Raw genomic sequence first — 23166 nt, 5'->3', positions numbered from 1 at the left:
CTACTACCACTCGATAGTTCCAGCGCCCCCCAGGGGGCGGTATCACCCACTTTGGAAACCTATGGATTTTACATGATCCCCAAAGTGAAAAGTTCCCCTTCTCTATAGTAATGTTCCATTCCATAGACACTAAGGAGCCGTAACTAGGGCAGGGCTTATTCCTCATGTTTTCTGTGTTGTAGACCCCCTCCCCTTTGGAAGTCTGGGGAAGGAAACCTATGGATTTCTTTTCAGAATCATGATTTTAAAGGAATGAAATAAAATACAAAAGATTACAAAAGAAACCAACCCTACTGAAATCAAAATGTGATTCTTTTCCCATCCAAGTTCATGGACCTTTGAAATCTATCCATGGATTTCAGATGATGAACTCCTCTGAGTCCATAGCCTTTAACAGCAGTTCAGTCAAAAAGGGGGGCAGGCAGAACCACCCAACTATGGCAATAGTCCAAGTAGGGGTGATGAGAGTCTGATAAAAGTTGAGAAGGGTAGGGGTGGAAGAGGTCTGATAGCTTGGCAACTGATTAGAGGGGTGCAGATGGAAGAAGAGGGAGGGGGGAAAGGGAAGAGTTGAGAATGACTCGAAGTTCTTGAAGCAGGGTGACTAGAAGAATGGTGGGACCCCCAACAGAAACAGCAATGTGCGAAGGAAGTTAGGGTATAAGCAAGAAGACAATGAATACAGTTTTTAATATATGGAGATTGAGATGCCAATGAGATATTCAGGTGGACACGTCCAGTGATAATTGGTTGAATGATCATCTACAAAGGCAGTCAGTCATTAATGAGGTGGTGTCAGCTCAGAAGGAGATCTCTAGGGGTCTAGCCCCAGGGGTCTAGCCTTCCTTAGTTCTGTGTTGTTCAATATTTGTTATCAGTGATTCATGTTATCAATGAAAGTATCAATGGCATACAGAAATGAAGGGATGGCTAACACACTAGGTGATAGGATCCACAAATATACCAGCAGGCTGTAATGATTTGCTGAATCTAATAATATTAGCAGAAATAAGTTTTTAAAAAGTTTTGAGAAGCTGTGTGGTATAATAAGTAGGATATTTGTTGGACATAGAATTGGGACGACCTGGCTTTAAAAAATTAAGATCTTGGCAGCTGGTCCCATCTCTTCCTGGCAAATAGAGGGAGAAGAAATGGAAGCACTGTCAGATTTATATTCTTGGGCTCAAACAAAGGTCACTTCAGATGGTGACTGCAGTCATGCAATTAAAAGAAGCTTGCTCCTTGGAAGGAAAGCTATGGGGAATCTGGAGAGCAGACTAAAAAGCAGAAACATCATCTTGTCGACAAAGAATCAAAGCTATTACTAGTAATGATGTGTGGCTGTGAGAGCTGGACTATAAGGAAATTTGAGTGCCATAGAATTGACACTTTCAAATCATGGTGCTGGAGGAGACTTTTGAGAGTCCCTTGGACAGCAAAGAGATCAAATCAGTCAATGCTTAAAGAAATTAATTCTGGTTATTTACTGGAAGGCCAAAAACTGAAGCTGAGCTTAAATACTTTGGTCACATAATGAGAAGACAAGACTCATTGGAAAAGATTCTGATGTTAGAAAAGATTGAAGGCAAAAGGAAAAGGAGATGGCAGAAGATGATATGAATAGATACTGTCATGGAATCAGGGTACATGGGCTTGGACAGACTTCCAGAAATAGGTGTAGGATAAAAGGGCCTGGTATGCTGTGGTCCATGGGGTCACAGAAAGTCAGATGCAACTGAAAGAACAAATAACAACAATGGCTTCGAATCCCTCTTCTATCTGTGTGATGGGGGTGGGAGGGTGTCATTTAAATCACTGGGAAGTTGAGGCACTTCTCCAGTGACCTATGGAGTTACAGGCACAGTTTGTGAGCTTCATCCATCTCTAGAGGGTCTACCACTCCCAGTGTCATGGGGCCTTGATATATTGGCAGAAAAGGAAAATGACCGACATTTTCAGGGCTCTCCCAGCCTGGCTACACACATGGATATTTCTACTCCTACTAACTCAGGCTACCAATCTCCCTGGCTGTGACACTCCATCTCCTGACTCCATACTTTTTCTATGGCCAGCCCTGTGCCTGGAATGCTCTCCCTCCTCACTTCCAACCACCTGGCTTCCCTCAAAACTCAACTTTAATTCTGCCTTCTAAGAGAGAATGGCCAAAATGGCAGAGAAACAGGAAGCAATACAGCAAGTTCCCCTCCTTACAACTCCTCTAAATAGATCTCGAAAATGCATCAGACCAAAGCCTGATGGGAAACCTAAGAAAAAAATCACAGTGGGTCATTTTTCCAGTCCAACTCAGCATAGAGAGATAGAGAAGTCAATTGACACTGGGGATGAAGTCTGGCCAGCAAGGAGCATTCAGAAGATTCAATTTCAGTGAGAGGAGGCTATGTACCAAGATTTCCAAGCATTCCTGATGAAAATATCATAGAAACGTTGAAATGTAAATTCAGGGTCAAGAGAAACATAAAAAGGACTACCATAAAAAGGTACAACAACTGACTCTGAGGCCCTTCACTATCTATCTGAAAGCCAGATATAGAAATGTACAACTAAGTGTGGGATAGTGGACTCTTATGGAAGTTGCTGAAACCAATGAAAGATACCAAGTCTATGAACCATGCCCATGGAGCCAACACTGGCCCATCCCACTCTTCCTTAAATCTCCATTGTTGGGGCAACTAGGTGGTGCGGTGAATAAAGCACCAGCCCTGGAGTCAGGAGGACCTGAGTTCAAATCTGGCCTCAGACACTTAACTAGCTGTGTGACCTTGGGCAAATCACTTAACCCCAATTGCCCTGCCTTCCCCCTCCAAAAAGCAAAAAGAAAAAATCTCCATTGTGTCATCTGAAACCTCTGTCCTATCATATCTATTATTACACATATAACAACCCAGTGTTAACACACTGCCCTTCATATTCCACCTGTTCCTACCCTAATCTACATACGTAATTATATATTTTAAATTTTAAAAAAACGCCAAGAAAAGAAAAGAAAATGGCCCACTTGGCTTCAAGGTATTTATGTTCCCCCCTTCACATTGCCAAAAGAATTGTCACTCTTCCACTTACAGATCTCCAGTGGCTCCCCAGTGCCTACTCAGTGAAGCTCCAGCTTCTCTGTGGAGCATCTGGAGTGGAAGCCTATGTTTTCAGCTTTATTGCAGGGCACTGCCTTTCATGCATTATCTCTTCCAGCCAATGTGGGCTCTTCTCTGTCCCCTCTTTTTGCTTTGGTTTTCTCATCTGTAAAACTCACCACCCCACTGCACCACCTTCTCTCATTCAAGTGTCCAGAGGAAAGTATTTTGGAAACCTTAAAGCACGAACAGTAAAGTGGGTCAGTCAAGTTGATGGAGAACTACATTCAGTTGGGTCTGTGGGTTACAACCGTCCTAAGGTCAGCATCTCCTCTAGGCTGGCTCTTATCTCTCTTCTCATCTCTCTAATTTCCTTTTCTCCAGGAAATTCTAGAAGGACAATCTTGATACTATCCTCAGCAAAATTAGACAATTAACGCTTATACTGATCATTTGTAAGCTTCTAGGTACAGAGGCAAGTAATGATGATTAACCTCGTTTCCTTTTTGGATAAAGTTGTTCATTTGATAGAACAGGAGAATAGCATAGGTAGGCATAGGATTTAGAACGGAAACTAGATGAACAATGGGAGGAGGAATTGGGGGAAGGGATTTAGCATCACAGACTGTCCAAGCTCCACTATCCCATTAAATCCACACATTTTATAGAGAAGGAAACTGAAGATGGTAGGATCTTACTGGAAGGGACCTTCAAGGCTATCTAGTACAACATCCTCCTTTTGTAAAGGAGGAAACAAAGGCCCAGAGATGTCAGGTGACCCAGGTATTAAGCAAACTTGGGATTTGAACCTGAGCCTTTGGACTCCAAACCCAGCATTGTTGTCACTTTCCAACATCTCATTCATATGTTCTCAAATACTGTAGAATTCTCAATGTCAATAATGTGGCAAGGCTCTCTCCTTCACCCTAGATTAGGACAAAAGGATCACAAATTTTAAGCTGAGAGGAGCCTCGAGTCGAAAACCATCATTTTACAGAGAAGGAAATTGAGGATGTAAAGGACTTGCTCAAGGACATATACACACATAGTGGCAGAACCAGGATTTGAACCAAATCCTTTGATTATGAATCCAATTCTCTTTGCAACACACTACCATCCTTCTTAATCAAGGATCAGCTTTTATCCCTGTACTCCTGTTTCGATATTGTTCTTCTGACCCTGCTCTGGGTAGGCTTTCTTGGCTGTTGGCCCATTACTTTCAAACTCAGATCCTATTTTCCTACTGAACCCACTAGATTTGAGATCTCAGAGGTCTCTGGCCTTTATTTTTTGGACCATATTTTCCTTTTTCAACCACCGTTGTTCTTGGCCAATGCTTAGTCATCAGAGATGGTGTGGTCAAAGGGAGAACCACTGGATTTGGAAACAGCTGGAGGAAGAAGGTTCAGAGTCCAGCTGTGGTGCTAGGTATATGATTTGTGTCCCCAGTGCAGCTAGGTGGTGCAGTAAATAGAGCACCAACCCTGGAGTCAGGAGGACCTGAGTTCAAATTTGATCCTTGAGCAAGTCACTTAACCCCAATTGCCCTGCCTTTCCCCTCCAAAAACAAACAAACAAAAGCATGATTTGGGTCCCCTTTCCCCTGTATTTAAAATGTTTAAAGTCACCTTGGACTCTTTGTCCTGCAATTTTTCCTAGGATGTAGACAGAAGATCCAGTGAATCTAGCACAGGGGTGGGGAACCTTTTCATGTTAATATTTAGCTGTAATCAAATAAGACTGCATTTAAGAAGCTTCAGTTAGATATACTTAAAAATGTACATTATTATGTAAAAATCTAACTACTATGTACTTAATAATTTCAAAAAATGAAAATGACTTTGTTGTGTCTGCTTCTTGTTGGAAAGCATTAGAATATTTGGCTGCAGCATGGAGGTCCCCACTTTCAGTATCAGTCATTGGTGACCTTAAGGGAATCTTGGTTTGGGTTAGGTAGGAGAATGTAGATTCACAGCAATAAGTAGTTAAAAAGCAAGAAAGCATTCTTTGGGCATGTTGCTGAAGGCATGAGTATTCTACTGAAGTTCTTCATATTTCAAATGAATCTTTCTTAGCATCGAACAATGACTTTAAAATGTCAGCTACTGAGAGCTCAATCAATTCCATCTGTTAGTTCTTTAGGTGCCTTGATGATATCAACTAGGTGAGGCTGCAATGTTAATTTGAGCTTGACGTCATGATTCTCAAAGTCAGTGAACTTTTCCTTGTATTTCCCAATTTATTAATTTCGATAACAGCTACGTATCCCTTGAATGATTCACATGTGTCATCCTGTTTAGCCATGACCTTTGCTAACTGGGGAAAATGCTCATCTGAAATTTCCTTTTGAAGAAGTATTTTGAAAAAAGATAGTTTTTTTTAAATGCTCGGATTTTTTTTGCCACATATCATGTACTTAGTTTTACCCTGCAAACAAATATTCAAGTTGTTTTGATTTGACATGATATCACACAGAAATGAAGCATTTCTATAGAAATATTCTTTCAATAATTCACATTGCTGATTCTGTTCTCCATAAAATTTAACCATCTGTTCTGGAAGAGATAAAATTTTGGCTAACTGGGCAGAGCCAAGATGACAGAGTAGAAGCACGAACTTGCCGTGGGCTCTGGCTCCAAGCAATTCCAATACCTGTAAAAAAAATGACTCTAAACAAATTTTAAAGCTACAGAACCCACAAAGTGAAAAAGAGAAACAAATCTCCTAATGAAAACAGCTGGCAGGCCAACAGGAAAGGTCTATCACAGTGTGCTGGGAGCTGAGCATATTCCCACAGGAGCCTCGCAGTTCTAGCCCCAGGGAGGCCCTGACCAGTAGCAGCCAAAGCAGACTTCAGGAGAGTGAACAACCAGCAGCTGTGGCAGCTCCCAGACTTCTCAAGACATAAATGACAAAGACGAAGTAATCTTTTCTATTCTCTTGGGTCATAGTCCCCACCCAAGAAACCCAGGGGTGGGGGTGGGGAGGGAGGGTGCAAATTTATGGCTGGTGCCTTTAAGCACACTGGGTTCAGCTTGGGAGCACACAGCACATGGTTCCAAACACCACCAAGGATAGTTGGCTGCATTTTTTAAATAAGGTAAACAAATGAAAAATCCTTGGATTTGTAACCCAAAGCTTTATATAAACCCTCAGAATCGCTCAGAGGACTGAGTATGAGGGCTTCTCCTGTGAGCTTGAAATCACAGGTCATAGGGGCAGCCAGGTAGCACAGCAAGTAAGAGCACTGGCTCCAGTGTTGAGAAGACCTGGAGATCAAATCCCAGGCTCAGACACTTAGCACCCACCCAGAAACACCTGGCCCTGTAACCTTGAGCAAGTTACTTAACCCCAATTGCTTAGGGGCAGCCAGGTGGCTCAGCGAGTAAGAGCACCAGCTCCAGTGTCGGGATGACCTGGATCGAATCTGGGCTCAGATACTCAGCACCACACCCAGAAATAATAACTGGTCGTGTAACCTTGAGCAAGTTACTTAACCCTGATTGCTTTAAAAAAAAAAAGAAATAAAAAAATAAAAAAAAAGAAATCACAGGTCATGGGTGAGCACAGGGGCCCAAGATGGCAGCCAGGCATTTCCTCAAGCTCTGTGAGGAATGGCCTTTGGATGAGACCAAAAGGGGCCGAGACTTGGACGCTTACCTGCGGCAGCGTGTGGCGCAGGTCTTTTGGGAGGGAGGGAACACCCAGATTGCTGAGCCTGAGACCTGTGACCAGATGTACGAGAGCTTAGCACGACTTCACTCAAACTATTACAAATACAAATATCCACGCCCAAGAGACACTGGCTTCAGTGGACTGATAGTGGAAGAATGCAGGTTTGTACTAGCTACAGGTTCCTTGGAAGAATTTAAGAAACTGAATAAAGGCTTATGGAAAAAACTTCAGGATAAGTTCACCACCAAAAGTCCAGATGAGAAGACTAAGGAATAGCCTGTGTCTTTGTCCTCCCCGTGTACATAAGTGCCTTGTATATTGCCAAGAATAAAACTGTCCCTCCCTCCAGCTTAAAAAAAAAAAAAGAAATTGCAGGTCATGGGCAAATCCTAGTTCTGCCACTTAAGGAGTGACCTTGGGTGAGCCACGTCTGCAGCCCAATTTCCTCCTCTACATAATGACTTATTGGCCTTACTGTTTTCCGAGGTCCTTTACAGGCTCTCAGTCTAAGATCCTATGATACTGTCTTACTCCAGTTCTCTGAGGTTTAAAGGAGGCAGGTGGTTTTCTCAAGCATCCTGCCCTCCCTAGGGCTTTTATGTAGCTTGGCCAATGAACCCCCTACACTCCCACATGAGTTCATCATGATAGGCCAAAGTAAATCTCAGTGTCCCTTCCATAGTGCAAGCTGAGGGCTTCATGCCCCCAAGCCCTTCTCTAGTCTTTCCCTTTTTTCCTGCTGGATTTCACTCTCTCCCCAGGTCCTTCCTCTTCCTTGCTTCTTTCACTCCCTCCCCATTCACATCATGGATATCAATTGGAATGGACACATTTCATTTTCCCTGATTTCTCAAATAGGTCAGGAAGGGAGATGAGGCAAATATGGGCAAAAAAGAGCCGGTTTCTTGTCTCCCCTCCCTTCTGAATACTTGCTCTGCAAGACAGTTCATGCTCTCCCCTCCATATTGAGTGTATTTTGTAAAATCTACAGTAAGAAGACAACCAGCTGTTTTACTCCCAGGTTGCTGTAGTCTGATGCTTTGATAATCTCTAAACATTGCTTTTTGCCCAGCTTGGTAATGCACCCATGATCCCAATAGGATTTTTCTGAACGTTGAGTTCCCAAATTCCTGAGATTAAAGGAGAAAGAAGCCAGCAGTCATGCTTCCTAATCACACTGCTGTCCCATCAAACTTTGACTGGACATTCACTGGGCTAGTCAGAAAGGGGGTAAGGATTCCTCTCCAGACAACTTTAAAATAATGCTTCAAATCAAATTCTGGAGTGGTAGAGCCAACTAAAGGTCAGCATGAGACATTTTTTCTATGAAACTTTAAGAGGTTGGCAGGAGAGGTCTGTGAGACTGGGTGGGGACCTGTCCTGAGAACATACAAGCAGTGGTGGGTGGCAATAGTAACAGCAGTGCAGTGGTGGAGGGCAGGAGCTCTCAGCCCACAGATGGTAAGGGTGTCAGATTGCTGCTCAAGAAAGATTACAGGAGACCCTTTGCTGGCACTGGGAATGGCTGGCACTGATTAACAACTTTATTGACCATGTGCAGTTGTGGGTCACAGCTCCAAGGTGGAGGGAGAGGAGTACTGGGGGCTGGTCACAAGAGAGCAATGAAGTAACAATAGCCTAGACTCCCAGCACTTCCCATTGGACCATATATTGGATAGCTTGGGCTTTAGGGTGGCAGTTTGCTTTTTGGTTATTTCTAGTTCTAAGAGTTTTGTTGTTGTTCAGTCATGTCTGACTCTTTGTGACCCCATTTGGGGTTTTCTAGGCAAAGGTACTAAAGTGGTTTGTCATTTCCTTCTCCAGCTCAGTTTACAAATGAGGAAACTGAGGCAAACAGGGTCAAGTGACTTGCCCAGGGTCACACAGTTAGTGTCTAGAGCCATACTGGAACTCAAGAACACAAGTCTTCCCGACCCCAGGTCTGGAGTTCTATGCACTGCAGCGCCACCTACCTTTAAAAGCACTTCAAAAACTTTAAATTGTTATACAAATGCTAGTTATTATCATAATTATTGTTCCACATGACAGTGTTTGAAATCCTAAAGATAGACACCACCCCACCCCCAGTCTTTTAAGCAAGATATTGAAATATTTGTATTACTAATAAAATTAGTAACCATTGTCCTGTGTCCCATGCCTTGAAGGCTCTCAGTTGAAGCCTCCTCCCACTCCCACCTTCAATTGACCCTGAACTCAGAGCCCCTTTCTCTGACAAGTTCTTTTCTGGAGACATTCTTTGATTTCTGAAGTAAGGCACTGAGCTGGAACCATTGGCCAATCCTTGGCACGAGCTGCTTCCTCAACCTCCCCCCCACCCCCCCAGGGAAATGTAACCTCTAAAGCACTCCCCATATTTTCATCCACCATTAACTCTAGAAATTCCACCTCCCCTCATCCCTCAAAGGGCCCATTTCAGCACCCACATCAGTGGTTCCACATTCCATCTTATTCATCAATGTTTCAAAGAAAGGCTTGAGGAAAACCCACCCCAAACCATGAATGATCAAAACCCACTGGAAACTTAACAGGATCATAGATTTAGAGCTGAGGACCTTAGAGACCATCTAGTCCCTTGTTTAAAAGATGAGAAAGTTAAGTCTCAGAGAAAGTAAGTCACAGGGAGAAGAGGAAGGGTTTGAATCCAAGTCATTTGACCCCAAATTCAGTGTACTTTCTGCTGGCCCCCACTGCCTCCATGTCAGCAGCCAGGCTCCCTGACTCTGAGAGGAATGGAGGATCCCCAGGGGAGGAAGAGCTGCCCCTTCTCCATGTTACAAGCAATGGGACCTGGAATACATGGGATTTTTCTATTGGTCTGGTTAGATCCCTGCCATTTATTCATTCATTTAGTAATCGGACAAATTAAACATCTACTATGTACATGGAGAGAGGCAGCTTGGTTTAATGGCTAGAGACCTGGATTCACATCCCACCTCTAATTCCTATTGGCTGTGTGACTCTCCACTCTTTAGGCAACTCACTAAGCTCGAGATCCTTCATCGCTCATGAAATGTCAGGTTCAAAGGCCCTTCTCCCCACCCCACCTTCCTGCCATGTATGCACCAGGATAGAGGCAAAAAGGGGATTCAGCCTGAAATCCAGACACATCTCAGGAGACTTGGGTCTTAGTTGGGTAAATAACAACATCTTTGCCTTCACTGACCAATAACTACCATTGAGCATGTCCTTCATCATTTTTAAACATGTTATCCTGAGAAGGATTCCCAAGGCTTGGTCAGACACTGCTAAGGGGCTTGAGGACAAAATACAGGGAAAGAAGCTGGGGCCTAGCCTCCTGGAGTGGGGGACCTGCTAAGTAAGTAGAACACCAAATGGGTTATATTGGGGCCTGAGGAATGGTCCAGCAAATGTGCAGACAGCAGATTGAGGAAGAGAGAGGACTCAAAAGAAGTCCCAGCCCTCTCTCCACCCTTTTACTTTTTCCCTGAAACAATACTGAGCCATAACAAAGCAGTTTCTTTTTTCTCGGCCTCCGAGCCAAAAGCCAGTATCTTGTATCATTCTGAACAGCATGTTTCCAGTAAGTGGAAAGACCTGCTGATAACAGAGTGTTTACTTTGGAGACAAGGGCAGATTAATGTATTTTCTTCTTTGTGAAACTCTTATCAGGAAAGAAATTCAAGGCCCTTCCTCCTTGCGTATTGACTCAGCTCCTACACTGAGACACAGTGTACTAGAATTAGAGTGAGAGAATTTTCCCTGGACAGTGGACTTGGGCAGGAAATGATGTCATCACAACCCTGGAGCTCTTCATCTGCCTACTGGCAGGTCCTGTGCCTTCCTTTACCTTGAGGCAAAGCCTTCTACTCTGGGACAGAACCCATTGCTAGCAAGTCCTTCCTGATGGTAGCCCAAATCTGCCTCTTGGTCATTTCTTCCACCTTCTCCTCCTGCTTCTGCCCTCTAGGGCTAAGGAAAGCAAGTGGGATCCCTTCTGCACAAACAGAATAGCCCTGCCTGGTTCCCTGCCCTGCTCCCCACCCCTCCACCCCCCCACCCCAGACTTCTCATCTCCAGCCTAATCATTTCTTACTCCCTTCAAATTAACCTTTGAATGGCATGGTCTCTGGTCCCTCACCATCCTGTTTTCCTCTATATTTTCTTATTTTTCCCTTCCTAAAATGGGGTGCTACCAACTGGATACCATACTCTAGATGAAGTGTGAACAGGAAGAATGTTAGTAAGCTTGTTGAAAACCCAGATCTTAGGAACCAGGGCTCTCCAGATGCTGTGGCATTTGGCCAATAAGGAACAACAGTCATTTCATGGAAGCCATCAGGAAGGCAGTCCAGGTAGGTACATTGTTCCCTGGTTGTAGTAAGCTAAGAGAAAAACACAGAGAGATTGGAAGAGAAAGAAAGCAAGATCAAGTGAGGATTGAGCCAGGACAAAGTATCTAACTTTGGGTGTTGGGCCAAGAAGAGGTTCAGAGCTTGGCGGCCCTCGTATCCATTGTGTAACTGTAGAACCCAGCTGCCTAACTATGGCCTCATCATGGAAAGCAGGATTTTCTGGCATTCAGAATGGATGGGTTTTTTTTTTACTTGTTTGGGGTTGTTTTGTTTTTTGGAGGGGGGAAGGCAGGGCAATTAGAGTTAAGTGACTTGCACAAGGTCACACAACTAGTAAGTGTTAAGTGTTTGAAGCCAGATGTGAACTCAGGTCCTCCTGACTCCAGGGTCGGTGCTCTATTCACTGCACCACCTAGCTGCCCCATGGATGTGTTTTATTAAAAAGTCCTGTTGAAGGTGTCTCTAAACGTTTTCTCTTGTTCATTCTGTCTTTGGCAGCTGCCCACCTTACCCATCTCTAATCTTGGTTCTGATGGAAGGAAAAGAAAAAAAAAGAGCAGGAGAAAAGGACAGAAATGGAATAGGGTGGGAAGGGAGAAAGGTAAAGAAAAAGAGGGAGAGAGAAGGTGAAGAAGGATTGATGAAGGGAAGGAGAAAGGAATCAAGAAGAAAGAACTGAAGGAAAGTTCAAGGGAGTGAGAGATACAGGGGAGACCTTATCATAGACTTGAAGATCTGGAAGGAAACTCAGTTCAGCCTGTACCCAATGGTATTAGTCCTTGGCACATGCTGGCATTCCTGAATGAGAGAAGAATATGTCCTCTTATCACTACATTTTGAAATTATTTTCACACAGAATCTTGGAAGTTTCTGACATAGAAAGGAATTAAACTTAACTTGTAGACATTTTTCAACCATCTATTTCTTCTCTATCTTCTGAAAGTCCCTTTGATTTCCATAGTGTACAGGTTGACTGACCTATGTTCTTAGAGAAGTTGGGTCGCCACATTTCCCAATGCCAGAAAGTCACGTTGTGAATCCACAGATGAGCTCACATGCCCACAGAGTTATGGAAAGCACTCTCAGGCCCCTGGCTTCTCTTGCCCATGGATGGGCAAGTCCCATCCATCAATTTAGATGGAAGGAACCCAAGGGTTGAATCACCAGCACAAGCTTCCAGGACAAGGCTACACTTCATCTCGACATTACCTTCATTTACTCTGAGCCAAAGGAGGCCATTATTTGTCCTAAGTGTGTCTCACTAGTAATAATATATAGTGGGGGCCCCTCCAGTAGTACCAAAATTTGCTGGAATGGAGAGTTAATAATTGTTGCTTAAAGCTCTTATTAACCCTAATTCCAAGGTTTTGTTTTAAAAAACAGTGGCCCACTGTGAAAGGAATCCTACTCAGGGCTGCAGCCTCTATGGCCAGAGCATTTTATCCTTGGTTATTTACGTGGCCAGGGCTAAAGTCCTTGCCTCTATTTCTTTTCTTCTTTTTGGAAGGGGGAAGGCAAGGCAATCGGGGTTAAGTGACTTGCCCAAGGTCACACAGCTACTAAGTGTGTCAAGTGTCTGAGGACAGATTTGAACTCAGGTCCTGCTGACTCCAGGGTCAGTGTTCTATTCACTTTGTCACCTAGTGTGACTCCTTGCCTCCATTTCTTTTTGTCCCTTTCATAGGTTCATAGATTTAGAGCTGGAAGGTGATACAGGTAGTATTGACTTGAAGATTCCATTGGACTGAGGATCATGAGACCCAAGGTCAAATCCTGGTTCTGCCACTTATTACTATCTGTGACCCTGTTCAATCTTTCCAGGACTCAGTTTCCTTATCTATAAAATGAGAAGACTGGCCCCTAGGGTCCTATGGGTCTTCCTTTGGTTTGGCATAGCAGCCTGCTTCCACCTCCGCCCACTTGTCATGACAAATGGTCAGGGTCTGACGGGGATGGCTTCTGCCTGAAAGAGCCAAAGCTGAAGCCATTTTTTACCCTTGAGAAGTGATATGGGGCAGTATGGGGCCTGAAGGCAGGAGACACCTGGGCTGGAATCTCAACTCAGCTTGGCTAAGGGATGAGAGCCATTAAAACCAAGACGCTGAAGCATTCTGAGTCTCCATGTCCTCGCCTTTATGAGCACATGAGACACCTTCTACATGCATATAGTAGAGTCAGCCCACATCTAGGGTACTCTTAGGAGGTCTCCATCCACTCAGAAGCCCACCAGCCCACACTGATGCATCATAGATCACAATCTGGAAGGGACCTTGAAGGTCATCTAATCCAGGCCCTCATTTTGCAGATGGGGAAACTGAGGCCTAGAACTGACTTGCTCCAAGGTCATCCGAGGAACAAATGACCAAGGTACGATTTGAACCTGAGTCCTCTGACCCCAACCCCAGTGTTCTTTCTCCCATATACTGCCATTATTCTCTTGTCAGTCACAGGACACAATTAGCATTTAATGAAATATAGTAAGAGAAGGCACAGTAAAACATTTTTTCTGCCCCCAAAGGAACCTCAGGAGAGCTTTCCACAAATACACACACTCTGGGTGAGAGAGAGTGGATATGCCCTGAGATCCCCAGGTGCCACCGCCTAAGTGTGCCTTGATTGTCTCCCTCCAAGGCTGGAGAGCCCCTCCTAAAAAGAGCAAGGGGTGGGCACAGACTGATCAAAAGCTGGGCAGGGTGCCCACTCCCCACAAGTCCTTTTCTACCACTCCCATTCCATGTGAGGCCAAAGGAAGGTCCTCGATTGGAGAGAACGACTCTGGGTGAGTTAGATGTTCTCCAACTCCTCTCATTTTTGAAATGAAAACTGGTTTGAGTCAAAACAGGGAAGGGAAGAAACCTGCATTGGCTCCTCCTGACCCAGCCGCCTGGCTTTTGGAGCATCTCCCTCAGCAGCCCAACCCCTTACCTTTGGCCAGGGAAGAACTTCCACCACCACCACCACCCCCATACACACACACTGCGTGGATCCCAGAATTCTTTGGGCCTAGAATGTGTTAGGAGTCAGCCCCTAGAAATGACAAAATTCAATGACACTGTTCAGAGGAGGCCCAGCTAGTCCACCCCTGGGAATATACACACACCCACACAATGTACACATGCACAGCAACCATACACTCACACACCACACACACTAACACAGACATATACACTCACACACTCACACAGACATATACACTCACACACCACACACAAACAGACATATACACTCACACACCACACACACACACACACTCACACACAGACATATACACTCACACACCACACACAAACACCACAGACATATACACTCACACACCACATATACACACCACACACACACAGACATATACACTCACACAGACATATACACTCACACACCACACACACACACACACACTCACACACAGACATATACACTCACACACCACACACAAACACCACACAGACATATACACTCACACACCACACACAAACACCACACAGACATATACACTCACATACCACACACACTCACACAGACATATACACTCACACACCACACACACTCACACACAGACATACACTCACACACCACACACACTCACACAGACATATACACTCACACACCACATACACACACAGACATATACACTCACACACCACACACAAACACACACATATACACTCACACACCACACACACACTCACACAGACATATACACTCACACACCACACACAAACACCACACATACACATCTAGGCACACATAAACATGGCAAGAGTCGTGTCCAGCCAACCTGTGTGGAATGAGGGAGATAGAGTTCAATGTTCCATAAATTGCCAATTAAACCCCTTCCAGTCCCACTGTGGCACTCGTTACCTTAGTGTAACCCCCAAAGAGGGGGGTACTCTAGTGCTTCCAGCAGCTTATAAGAATGCTCTTGCTCCCCCAATGCGACCCAGCCCGTACCTGCAAAGAGAATCTCAGGAGGGATGTTGGGAACCTTCCAGTGACCTTGGGTTAGTCACTCTTCTCCCTACTGTAGTTTCTTTATCTGAAAATAGGGGCTTCAACTTGGGTTAGAAAATATCTCAAGTCCTGTCTATCTCTACATCCAAAGGCTCAGTCCTGTAAGGGATCCACCTCTGGGAGGAAAAGGTTGGTCACACCCAGACCCCAGCTCACTAAAAGATGAAGAATTAGTGTTAACAGGACCAGAACTCTTAAAAAGGCTGCCTAGGGATGCCACAGGGCTAGGGTGACCCCCCAGATGGGGCAGCAGAGACAATGAGTGGGGAGTGGAGAGGAGCAGTCAATGAGATGGTACAATCACCACCCCCAAAGAAACAGTAGGGGCCAGTCTTCGGGTTGGCAGGCTTTTGGCATTGGGTCATCATTCCAGTTTCAGGGACCTTAGAGGCATCAAAGTCCAACTCTCTCCCTAATTTTATGGGGGAGGGGGAACCTAGGCCACAGGGAAGGAAGGTCACTTGCCCAAGGTCACACAGGTAACAAGCATCAGAAGCAAGATTTGAACCCTGGTCCTCTGATCCCAAAGCATGGGCATCCAATGTGAAGTTGGGAGGTGAAGGGGCGAGTGAGTATCACAGACCTGAGAAGATGGTGAGAAGGGAAAGATCTGAGAGCTGATAGTCAGAAGCTCCAAGATTAGCAGCAGAAAGACCTCATCATTGAAAAAGAGGACCACACTTCTCCCTCCCAAAGGTTAGGAATGTGGTAGGGTGAGTAAGGGGACAAGAATGATAATGGAGAGATGCTATCAGGCAGCCAATTCCATTATCAGACATTTCTTACTGTGAGAAAATGCTTACTCTAAGCCTAAATCAGCCACCCTTGGCCCCAGTTCAACCTTCAGAGGTCTCACAGGATAAGGATAAGGCTATCACAAGCCTAATGACTATCACATGGCACTTTCTGTCTCTACATAGTAAACTTAACAAGTGCAAGTGAAATGTATTGAGACTACCACATTTTCCATCTATGTACATGCACACACACACAGTGGATGTCCCAAAAAATATTAGTGCAGTTTTAAGCTTTAATAGCTACAAAATTTGAGTAGATTCACCCTCCCAAAGTTTAGAACATAATAGCAAATGACAATCACAGAATCTCAGAGCTGAAAATTGAAATCTCTGAAGTCTTCTGTTACGACCCACACCTGAACAAGAATCCATTCAACAGTATCCCTGCCAAGTTGTGATAAGGAGGGACTCACTATTTCTAATCACTACTTAGAGAAATGGTAAGACAGAGTGGGGAGAACAGTGGATTTGGAGGCCAGAAAACCCAGGTTCAGACACCAGCTGGCTAGGTAACCCTGGGAAAGTCATAAGCCCAAAGGATCCTAGTGCAAATCCAACCCTCTCACTTGACAGATGAGGAAACTTGCCCAAAGTTACACAGATAGTAAGCATCATAAGCAGGAACTGAACCCAGGTCTCTAACGCCATTAGCTGTACATGCTGCTACATAAATGTGAGGAGCCTCAGTTTCTTCATTTGTAAAACAGGGCTAATAATAGCACCACTTCTTCAGTTAGTGTAAGCATCTGATGAGATTCAGTTTGTGAAGTACTTCAAAAACTTTCAAGGCAGTTACTGTCACTTTGGGAGAACTCTTCATGCCAAGAAGTCTTGACTTGAAATTGAAAGCTCTCATTCTGTTGCATCTTCTCTGACTGTTCCCAATGAAGCCAAGCAGCAGAAGGCTAAGTAATCCCTCCTCCACTGATAACCCTTCAGATCCCTGGCTCACTCTCCTGTGTGTATACCGTCCCTACCCCACCCCCACTCCCTAGCCTTCTCTTTTCCAAACCAAACATCCCCAGATCCTTTGCCTGAACCTCATTTCCAGCAGGATCTCAAATCCCTCCACCATCCTGGATGCCCTCCTCTGGTCACTCTCAGTCATTCTTAAAATATGAGGCCCAGAACCAAACAAATTGATCTGACCAGAAAGGAGGACAGCCATGGTAATCACTTCCTCCAGTCATAAGATTTTAAAAGTTGTGCATTAAAAATGCAATTGAATATCAGATAATTTCATAAGGATATTTGGAACTAGGTGAATAATAGACTACATAGTTCCATTTTCACTTGGATATCTGATATTAGGGTAAATATACACCTGCCTTCATTTTAATGAACCAAATCATTTTTGATACTGATTAACAGGAAGGGCTGGCTCTGGACACAGCCTGAAGCATTGTTAGCAAGACAGAATCAGATAATGCAATGGGGCTTCAGATTCATTTCCAATCAGATATGAAATAAGAGTTCAAAGCAAGAACACTGGACCCATATGCTTTTGGCAGAACCTTTTCATATAGGATCAGAAGAGAAGTCTCCAAACAACAAAAAGCCGGAAAAGAAAAGGACAGGCCTTTGAGTGCCAGGAACATTTTGTCATTTGTCTCCCTTATCCCTAGAGCCCAGGATCCCTAAACCAAATCCTATGAAGAGTTGAAAGGGGGCCAATATTCTCAAAGGTTTTTGTGGAATCAGGAGATTGTGATTTATCAAAGGGCAAGGGGAAAAAATCTTACCTAAGGTTCAGTATGACTCTCCAGAACAGAACAAAGAAGGGCAACAAGAGAATAGAGTTTTCCCTCCCCCTCAAAAAAAGGCCTTCTACTGAACAGTGAACATCAGGGTCTGATCAGGAGTTGGATGCCTGGCAGCCAAAGGCTCCAATAATTGTATCAGTTAGGACCCAGAAAAAGGATGGAGGGAAATATTTACAAGTTCCCAAAGATGTGATTTTAGAAAACCCTCCTTAGTGCTATGGAAAACCAGGTATATTAAAGCATTGTTGGTGAAGTTGGGGGTTGATCCAACCATTCTGGAAAGCAATTTGGAACTACAATAAGAAAGTCTAAAATGGCTAAAATTGATTCAGACCCCACTACTATGTCTATACCCCAAGGAGGCCAAAACCAGAAAAAAACCATAGAAACTAAAATATTCAAGGAAGCATTTTTTGTAATAGCAAAGAGATGGAAACAAAGTCAATGAGTTGATTGAGGACTACCTGAATAAACTATGGTATATGAATGTGATGGAAGCAGTGTAATGAAAAACACAGCAGCATGGGAAAATTTCTATGAGCTGATGCAAAGTGAAGCAGGCAAACCCAGGAAAACCCTGCAACACCTTCAACAATGTAAATGGAAAGAACAAAATGATCATGCCTGAATGCTGTGTCATTCTGATCACCAAATGACCTTAAAGAAGACAGATGACAATGGGCCTCCCTCCCTTCCTGGGAGGTTCTGGCAGAAGAACAGCACGTCCTATTGGGCTTTACTGACGCACTGGTTACTTTGGCCAAACTGCCTATTTTTCTCCTTTTCTATTCTTTGTTATAAGGGATGATTCTCCGGGTTGATGAGAGATATGGGAAGAAATGAAAGTGATGATAATGAAAATATGTTGAATTTGAATACTAATATTGTTGTGACCATAAGCATCTCTGTTGAAAATAGTTTCAAGTGTAAAACAAAGATACAATCACTAATATATCTATATTATAATACATATAGTTAACTAATAACTAATTTTATTTATAACCAATAAAAATGACAATGTGCTTTCATAACCTAAAAAATGAAAATGAAGTAAAAACAACAGCCATAAATAAAAACTCATTTTAAAAAATCATTTCTATAATGCCCCTGGCAAGTGGTTGCCTGGCCTTTGCTTGTACACCCTCAGTGACAGGGAATTTACTTCAACTTTCTTAGTTTCCTTCCTTGAATCCAAAGTTTTTTCTTAGAACTTCATCGAATTGATCAATGAACATTTCTTAAGCTGTTATATGCCAAGCACTGTGCTGGGCACAGGGAATTCAGAGACAAAAAAAAATTGTTCCTACAACTTCTGTCTTTTGATCTGAGTTCTGACCTTTAATCTCTATAGTCACAGATATGAAGTCTATTCCCTCTTACATGACTCCAGTCTATCCGAAGATACTTGAAAGAGCCACCAAATCTTCAAGTCTTCTCTTTTATAGGCTTCAGTTCCCTCACCATCCCAGTCCCTCTAATTCTTGACATGTTCCCATTTGTCAGTATCCCCTTTAAAATCCATGGCTCAGAACTAAGTATCATAAATAAATCTGGTAAGCTTTTTGGTTGGGTTTTTTTTTTTTGGGGGGGGGGTCTGAGTCTAAAAGAAAGTCACTTGGAGAAAATTAGGATTATGGTTGGGCAAAGCAGAGGGGTGAAAGATAAACCAAGAGCTACCTGGGGGAGAAAAGCAAGAACATTCCAAGAGATGCTCTTCAGAGTGATCGGGCCATTTGGGGGAAGCAGTATGGTCTAGATATCCAGAGCATGGCAGGCTTCCTGAGTGGGACTCAGGAGAGCCAACAAGCCAATGACTAAGGCTAGTTTTCTGTTTTTGAACATATCTGACCTCAAACTACATCTCTTGCTTTCTCTTACACTTTTCTCCTGTTGCTCAGCCAAAGAAGGCAACTCCTTACCTCAGGTTCCTGCCTCCAGAGTCTTACTCAATCTGTTCACCCTCCCCACCCTAAATTCCTAAAATTCCCTCATTCCTCTAAGACAAAAGTTCTTTGTATTCTAGACCTTCCCTTTGACAGTCCAGTAAAACCTATAGATATCCTTTTCTGAACAATGTTTTTTAACACATAGCATAAAATACACAGGATTACAAAAGAAACAAACTATATTGAAATACAGTTCTCAAAATATTTTTTAATTAGCAGAGCACAGGTTAAGAACCCCAGGTCTTTGCTGGCTGAAATCTAGCCCACAGCTCACAAGCCTTCATACATGCCTTTCCTCATCCAGGAACACTTCCCAGGTCGACACCTCTTCCCAACATCTCTACTTTCTTGGAAGTTACTGTGTTTGCACTTTTTGTGGTGTCTATCACTGATGGACATACATGACTTACCTCCACCCCCCAACAGACTGAAAGCCCTCTGAAGACACATCAGTTTTCTCCCCCTAGCACACACTCAACAAGTACTCAGCAAACAAGAAAAGAATCAGGGGGCCCTAGACATTGATCTGGAAGGATCTTTGAAATCACTGAGTCTAGCTCCCTCATTTTACACCTGAGAAAACTGAGGCCCAGAGAGGGAAGGGACTTGCCCATGGGTAAGAAGTGACAGAGCCAGGTATGGACCCAATGCCTCTGGCTTCAAAGATACCATTCTTTCTACTGTTCCAGAGGATAGGACATTCAGGCCACAGAGTAGGGGAGTTGGAAGGGATCTCAGTGGCTCTCTCTAGTTCCTAACTAGGAAGACAATATTTGCAAGAGCCAAGGGTTGTGCCCCACAGGAATGGGCTAGATGACAAGAGAGATTGATTCAGGTAGGATGAAAAGATTGAAGAAATTAATCACTTTGCTGCTAGTTCAACAGACTGTGACAAATATTGGAGTGTCCACAATGTGCTAAGTGCTGGGGGTAGAATTATCATTTCTCTCATCTAAGAGAGTTTGAGAGTGGGAGGTGAGGGGGGGGAGGGGGGGAGGGGGGGGTGGGGGGGTGGGGAGGGTGGGGAAGACTAGATAAGTCCAAGTTTGCTTTCTAAAGAAAGTGGTAGGTACAATGCCACTGAGCAAGCCCTCAGGGAAAGACCAATAACTATGAATTCAGTCATCATTCAGTCATCACTGCAAAGAAAGATTTCCATTGACCTTAACAGGCTAGCCAGGGGTGGGGAACCTTTGGTTTTGAGGACACATGTGGCCCTCTAGGTCCTCAAGTGCAGCCTTGTGACTGAATCCAAACTTCACCCAATAATCCCCTTAATAAAAGGATTTGTTCCATAAAACTTGGACTCAGTCAAAAGGCCAAACTTGAGAACTTAGAGCACCACATGTGACCTCGAGGCCGAAGGTTCCCCACACTTGGCCACTAGGCATTCAGAGAAACACATAGCCCACCCAATAGTGGAAATCTAGGTTGGCATTTGGCTTTGGAACATGACTGACATGAGTGCCAGTCCACCCATTACTCAAAGCAAAAGAGTCCTGGCCAGCCTTGGGCTGACGAGACCTTTCAGGGCCCCAAACAGAAAAGACTTTACCCTCGCTCCAAGTTGAGAGTGTTGAGCAGCTCACTTCTCCTATAGTCCCATTCCAATTCGACAGCCCCGATGTAGTATCTCCGAGTAGCACCGATGCTCTCTTTTAGGAGACAGAGGAGAAAGCTGGCCAAGAACAGGATCTGTATGCCCCCCTCCATTCTGGGAAGAATGCAGGTTCCAAGCCAGAGGGATGTTTATTCTCCCATAAAGTTCTCCTAATTCATTCACAAAAGAGAAAACCGTTCTGAGATTGGTGAAAAGCCCTGCAAGTTTCCCAGGACACTAGGGGCAAAGCCAGCAGCACCAAGGAGCCTGGAGCAACTCTTGGCCATGAAGGGCAGCCCCTGGAGGAGCTGGAATAGGGAAGGGAAGCTGGAGGTAAAGTCGAACCCCTTTCCAGCTGCAAGGCTCTCCCTGTGTTTGTGAATACCTCAGTTGCATGACTGGGTTACGCAAGCAAGCCAAGCCTGAGCCAGACGAGAGGAAGGAAGAGCTCATAGGAAAAAGCAGGAAAGAGGAGTACTGGCCCACACTGACCCCACCAAATCTCCTGCTCTCCACTTCCCGAAGGACTTCCCAGAATAAGCTTTGTGCTGGTGGGACACAGTGAGGATGGCAGCTTATTACCAGGGAGCCCAAGGCCCCTAGATAAATGGACAGGCCGGATATGAACAGATTGTGCCAAGTGATTTATTGGACTTATTCTGTCCCTGTATTGGCTGATGCCGTGAAGTGATCGGTTAAGTTCAGTCAGAAGCCAACCTCACAGATGTGCGCTTGAGAGAGGGGAGTCACTGAAAAGTAAAAAAGGAAAAGCTCATTGCAATGAGATAGGGTCCAAATAAAAGTCAACCAATATATAACCATCTCACATTCTAATGATAATAGTGAGCTATTTCAGGATAGGTTTATTATTACCCCATTTTATATTTGAGGACACTGAGGCAGACAGAGTTTGAAGTGACTTGTCCAGGGCCACACAGCTAGTAAGTGTCCAAGGCTGGATTTGAACTCAGATCTTCCTGACTCCAGGCTTAGAGCTCTCTCCACAGTGGTGTACTCTAGCTGTAACCTAACACAATAATAATAATTGGCCCTATATAGTCTTTCCTCCTAATAGGAAATAATAGAACACTTCCTACCTAAATGATGTTGAACAAGTCACTTCCCCTCCCTGGGCCTCAATTTCCTCAACTGGCCTCAATCTGGCCTTCCAGTTCTAGACTCATAATTCTGTGAGAATCACAGGGATATCTGCTGTATGACCTGAAGTCATTTGAGGCAACATCATTTTTTAAAAATGCTCATTTGGGGAGGTGAGCTGGTAAACATTGTTACCAGGAAAGATCATGTCTATGAACAGTGGAAAGAATGCTGGATCACAAGTCAAAAGGTCTTGATTCAAATTGTCTATCACTACGACCAACGGCAAGTGATTTTCTCCCTTTGGATCTGTTTCCTCTTCTCATAAAATAAGAAGGCTGAAATAAATGACCTCTGAGGTCCTTTCCACCTCTAAAGTTAGGAACTCACAAAACTGTAATATTTGGGAGAGAAGAGCAGTGTCTAACACACTGCCACCCATTCCACTGGGGAAAGTATTTACATGCCTGGGATAGACATCCCCCTAACTCAAACTCAACCCCATCTGCAAATATGGTTGTTTTGTTTAAACTGGGGTGTGACCATGTAGCAGCAAGCACCCCAGCGTCCCCAGGGTGGCTGCCAATACAGGTTCTTGGATCTGCTTTGATAAAGGAAAGCAACTCAAAATGGGTTAACAAGCTTACTTTAATCTGTCAAATATGTATCATTTACCTAGTTCAGGGGAAAAAGGTCAGCACCCCGAACTTCAGAGTATACAGACAGAATTAGTAAGACAGAAACAGATCAAGTAGACAGGTTTCCAAACTGTCCAACCATTACATCCATACCAAATCAACATCTGGGTTTTTCAAAGTCGGGGGGGGGGGCTCTCAACAACAGGCTTCCCAGAGTT

The 23166-nt window shown here is 44.1% G+C and overlaps 1 protein-coding gene across 1 annotated transcript in view; it reads right to left on the bottom strand.

The window, feature by feature from the left end:
• Window positions 1-21594, bottom strand: part of F8 (coagulation factor VIII) — a 138409-nt gene extending 116815 nt beyond the window's left edge. The window contains exon 1 of the mRNA XM_069063748.1: window positions 21168-21594. Within this exon, the coding sequence (XP_068919849.1) occupies window positions 21168-21325 (158 nt within the window). The 5' untranslated portion in view covers window positions 21326-21594. The remainder of the gene's footprint in view (window positions 1-21167) is intronic.
• Window positions 21595-23166: the final 1572 nt, after the last annotated feature.

Source organism: Petaurus breviceps, unplaced genomic scaffold (genome assembly GCF_028583685.1).
Source record: "Petaurus breviceps papuanus isolate PSGF00001 unplaced genomic scaffold, PetGlider_PUasm1.0 90601, whole genome shotgun sequence".
Classification (NCBI taxonomy): domain Eukaryota; kingdom Metazoa; phylum Chordata; class Mammalia; order Diprotodontia; family Petauridae; genus Petaurus; species Petaurus breviceps.
Note: the sequence above shows the minus strand (reverse complement) of the source record. Positions and strands in the feature narration are given on the sequence as shown.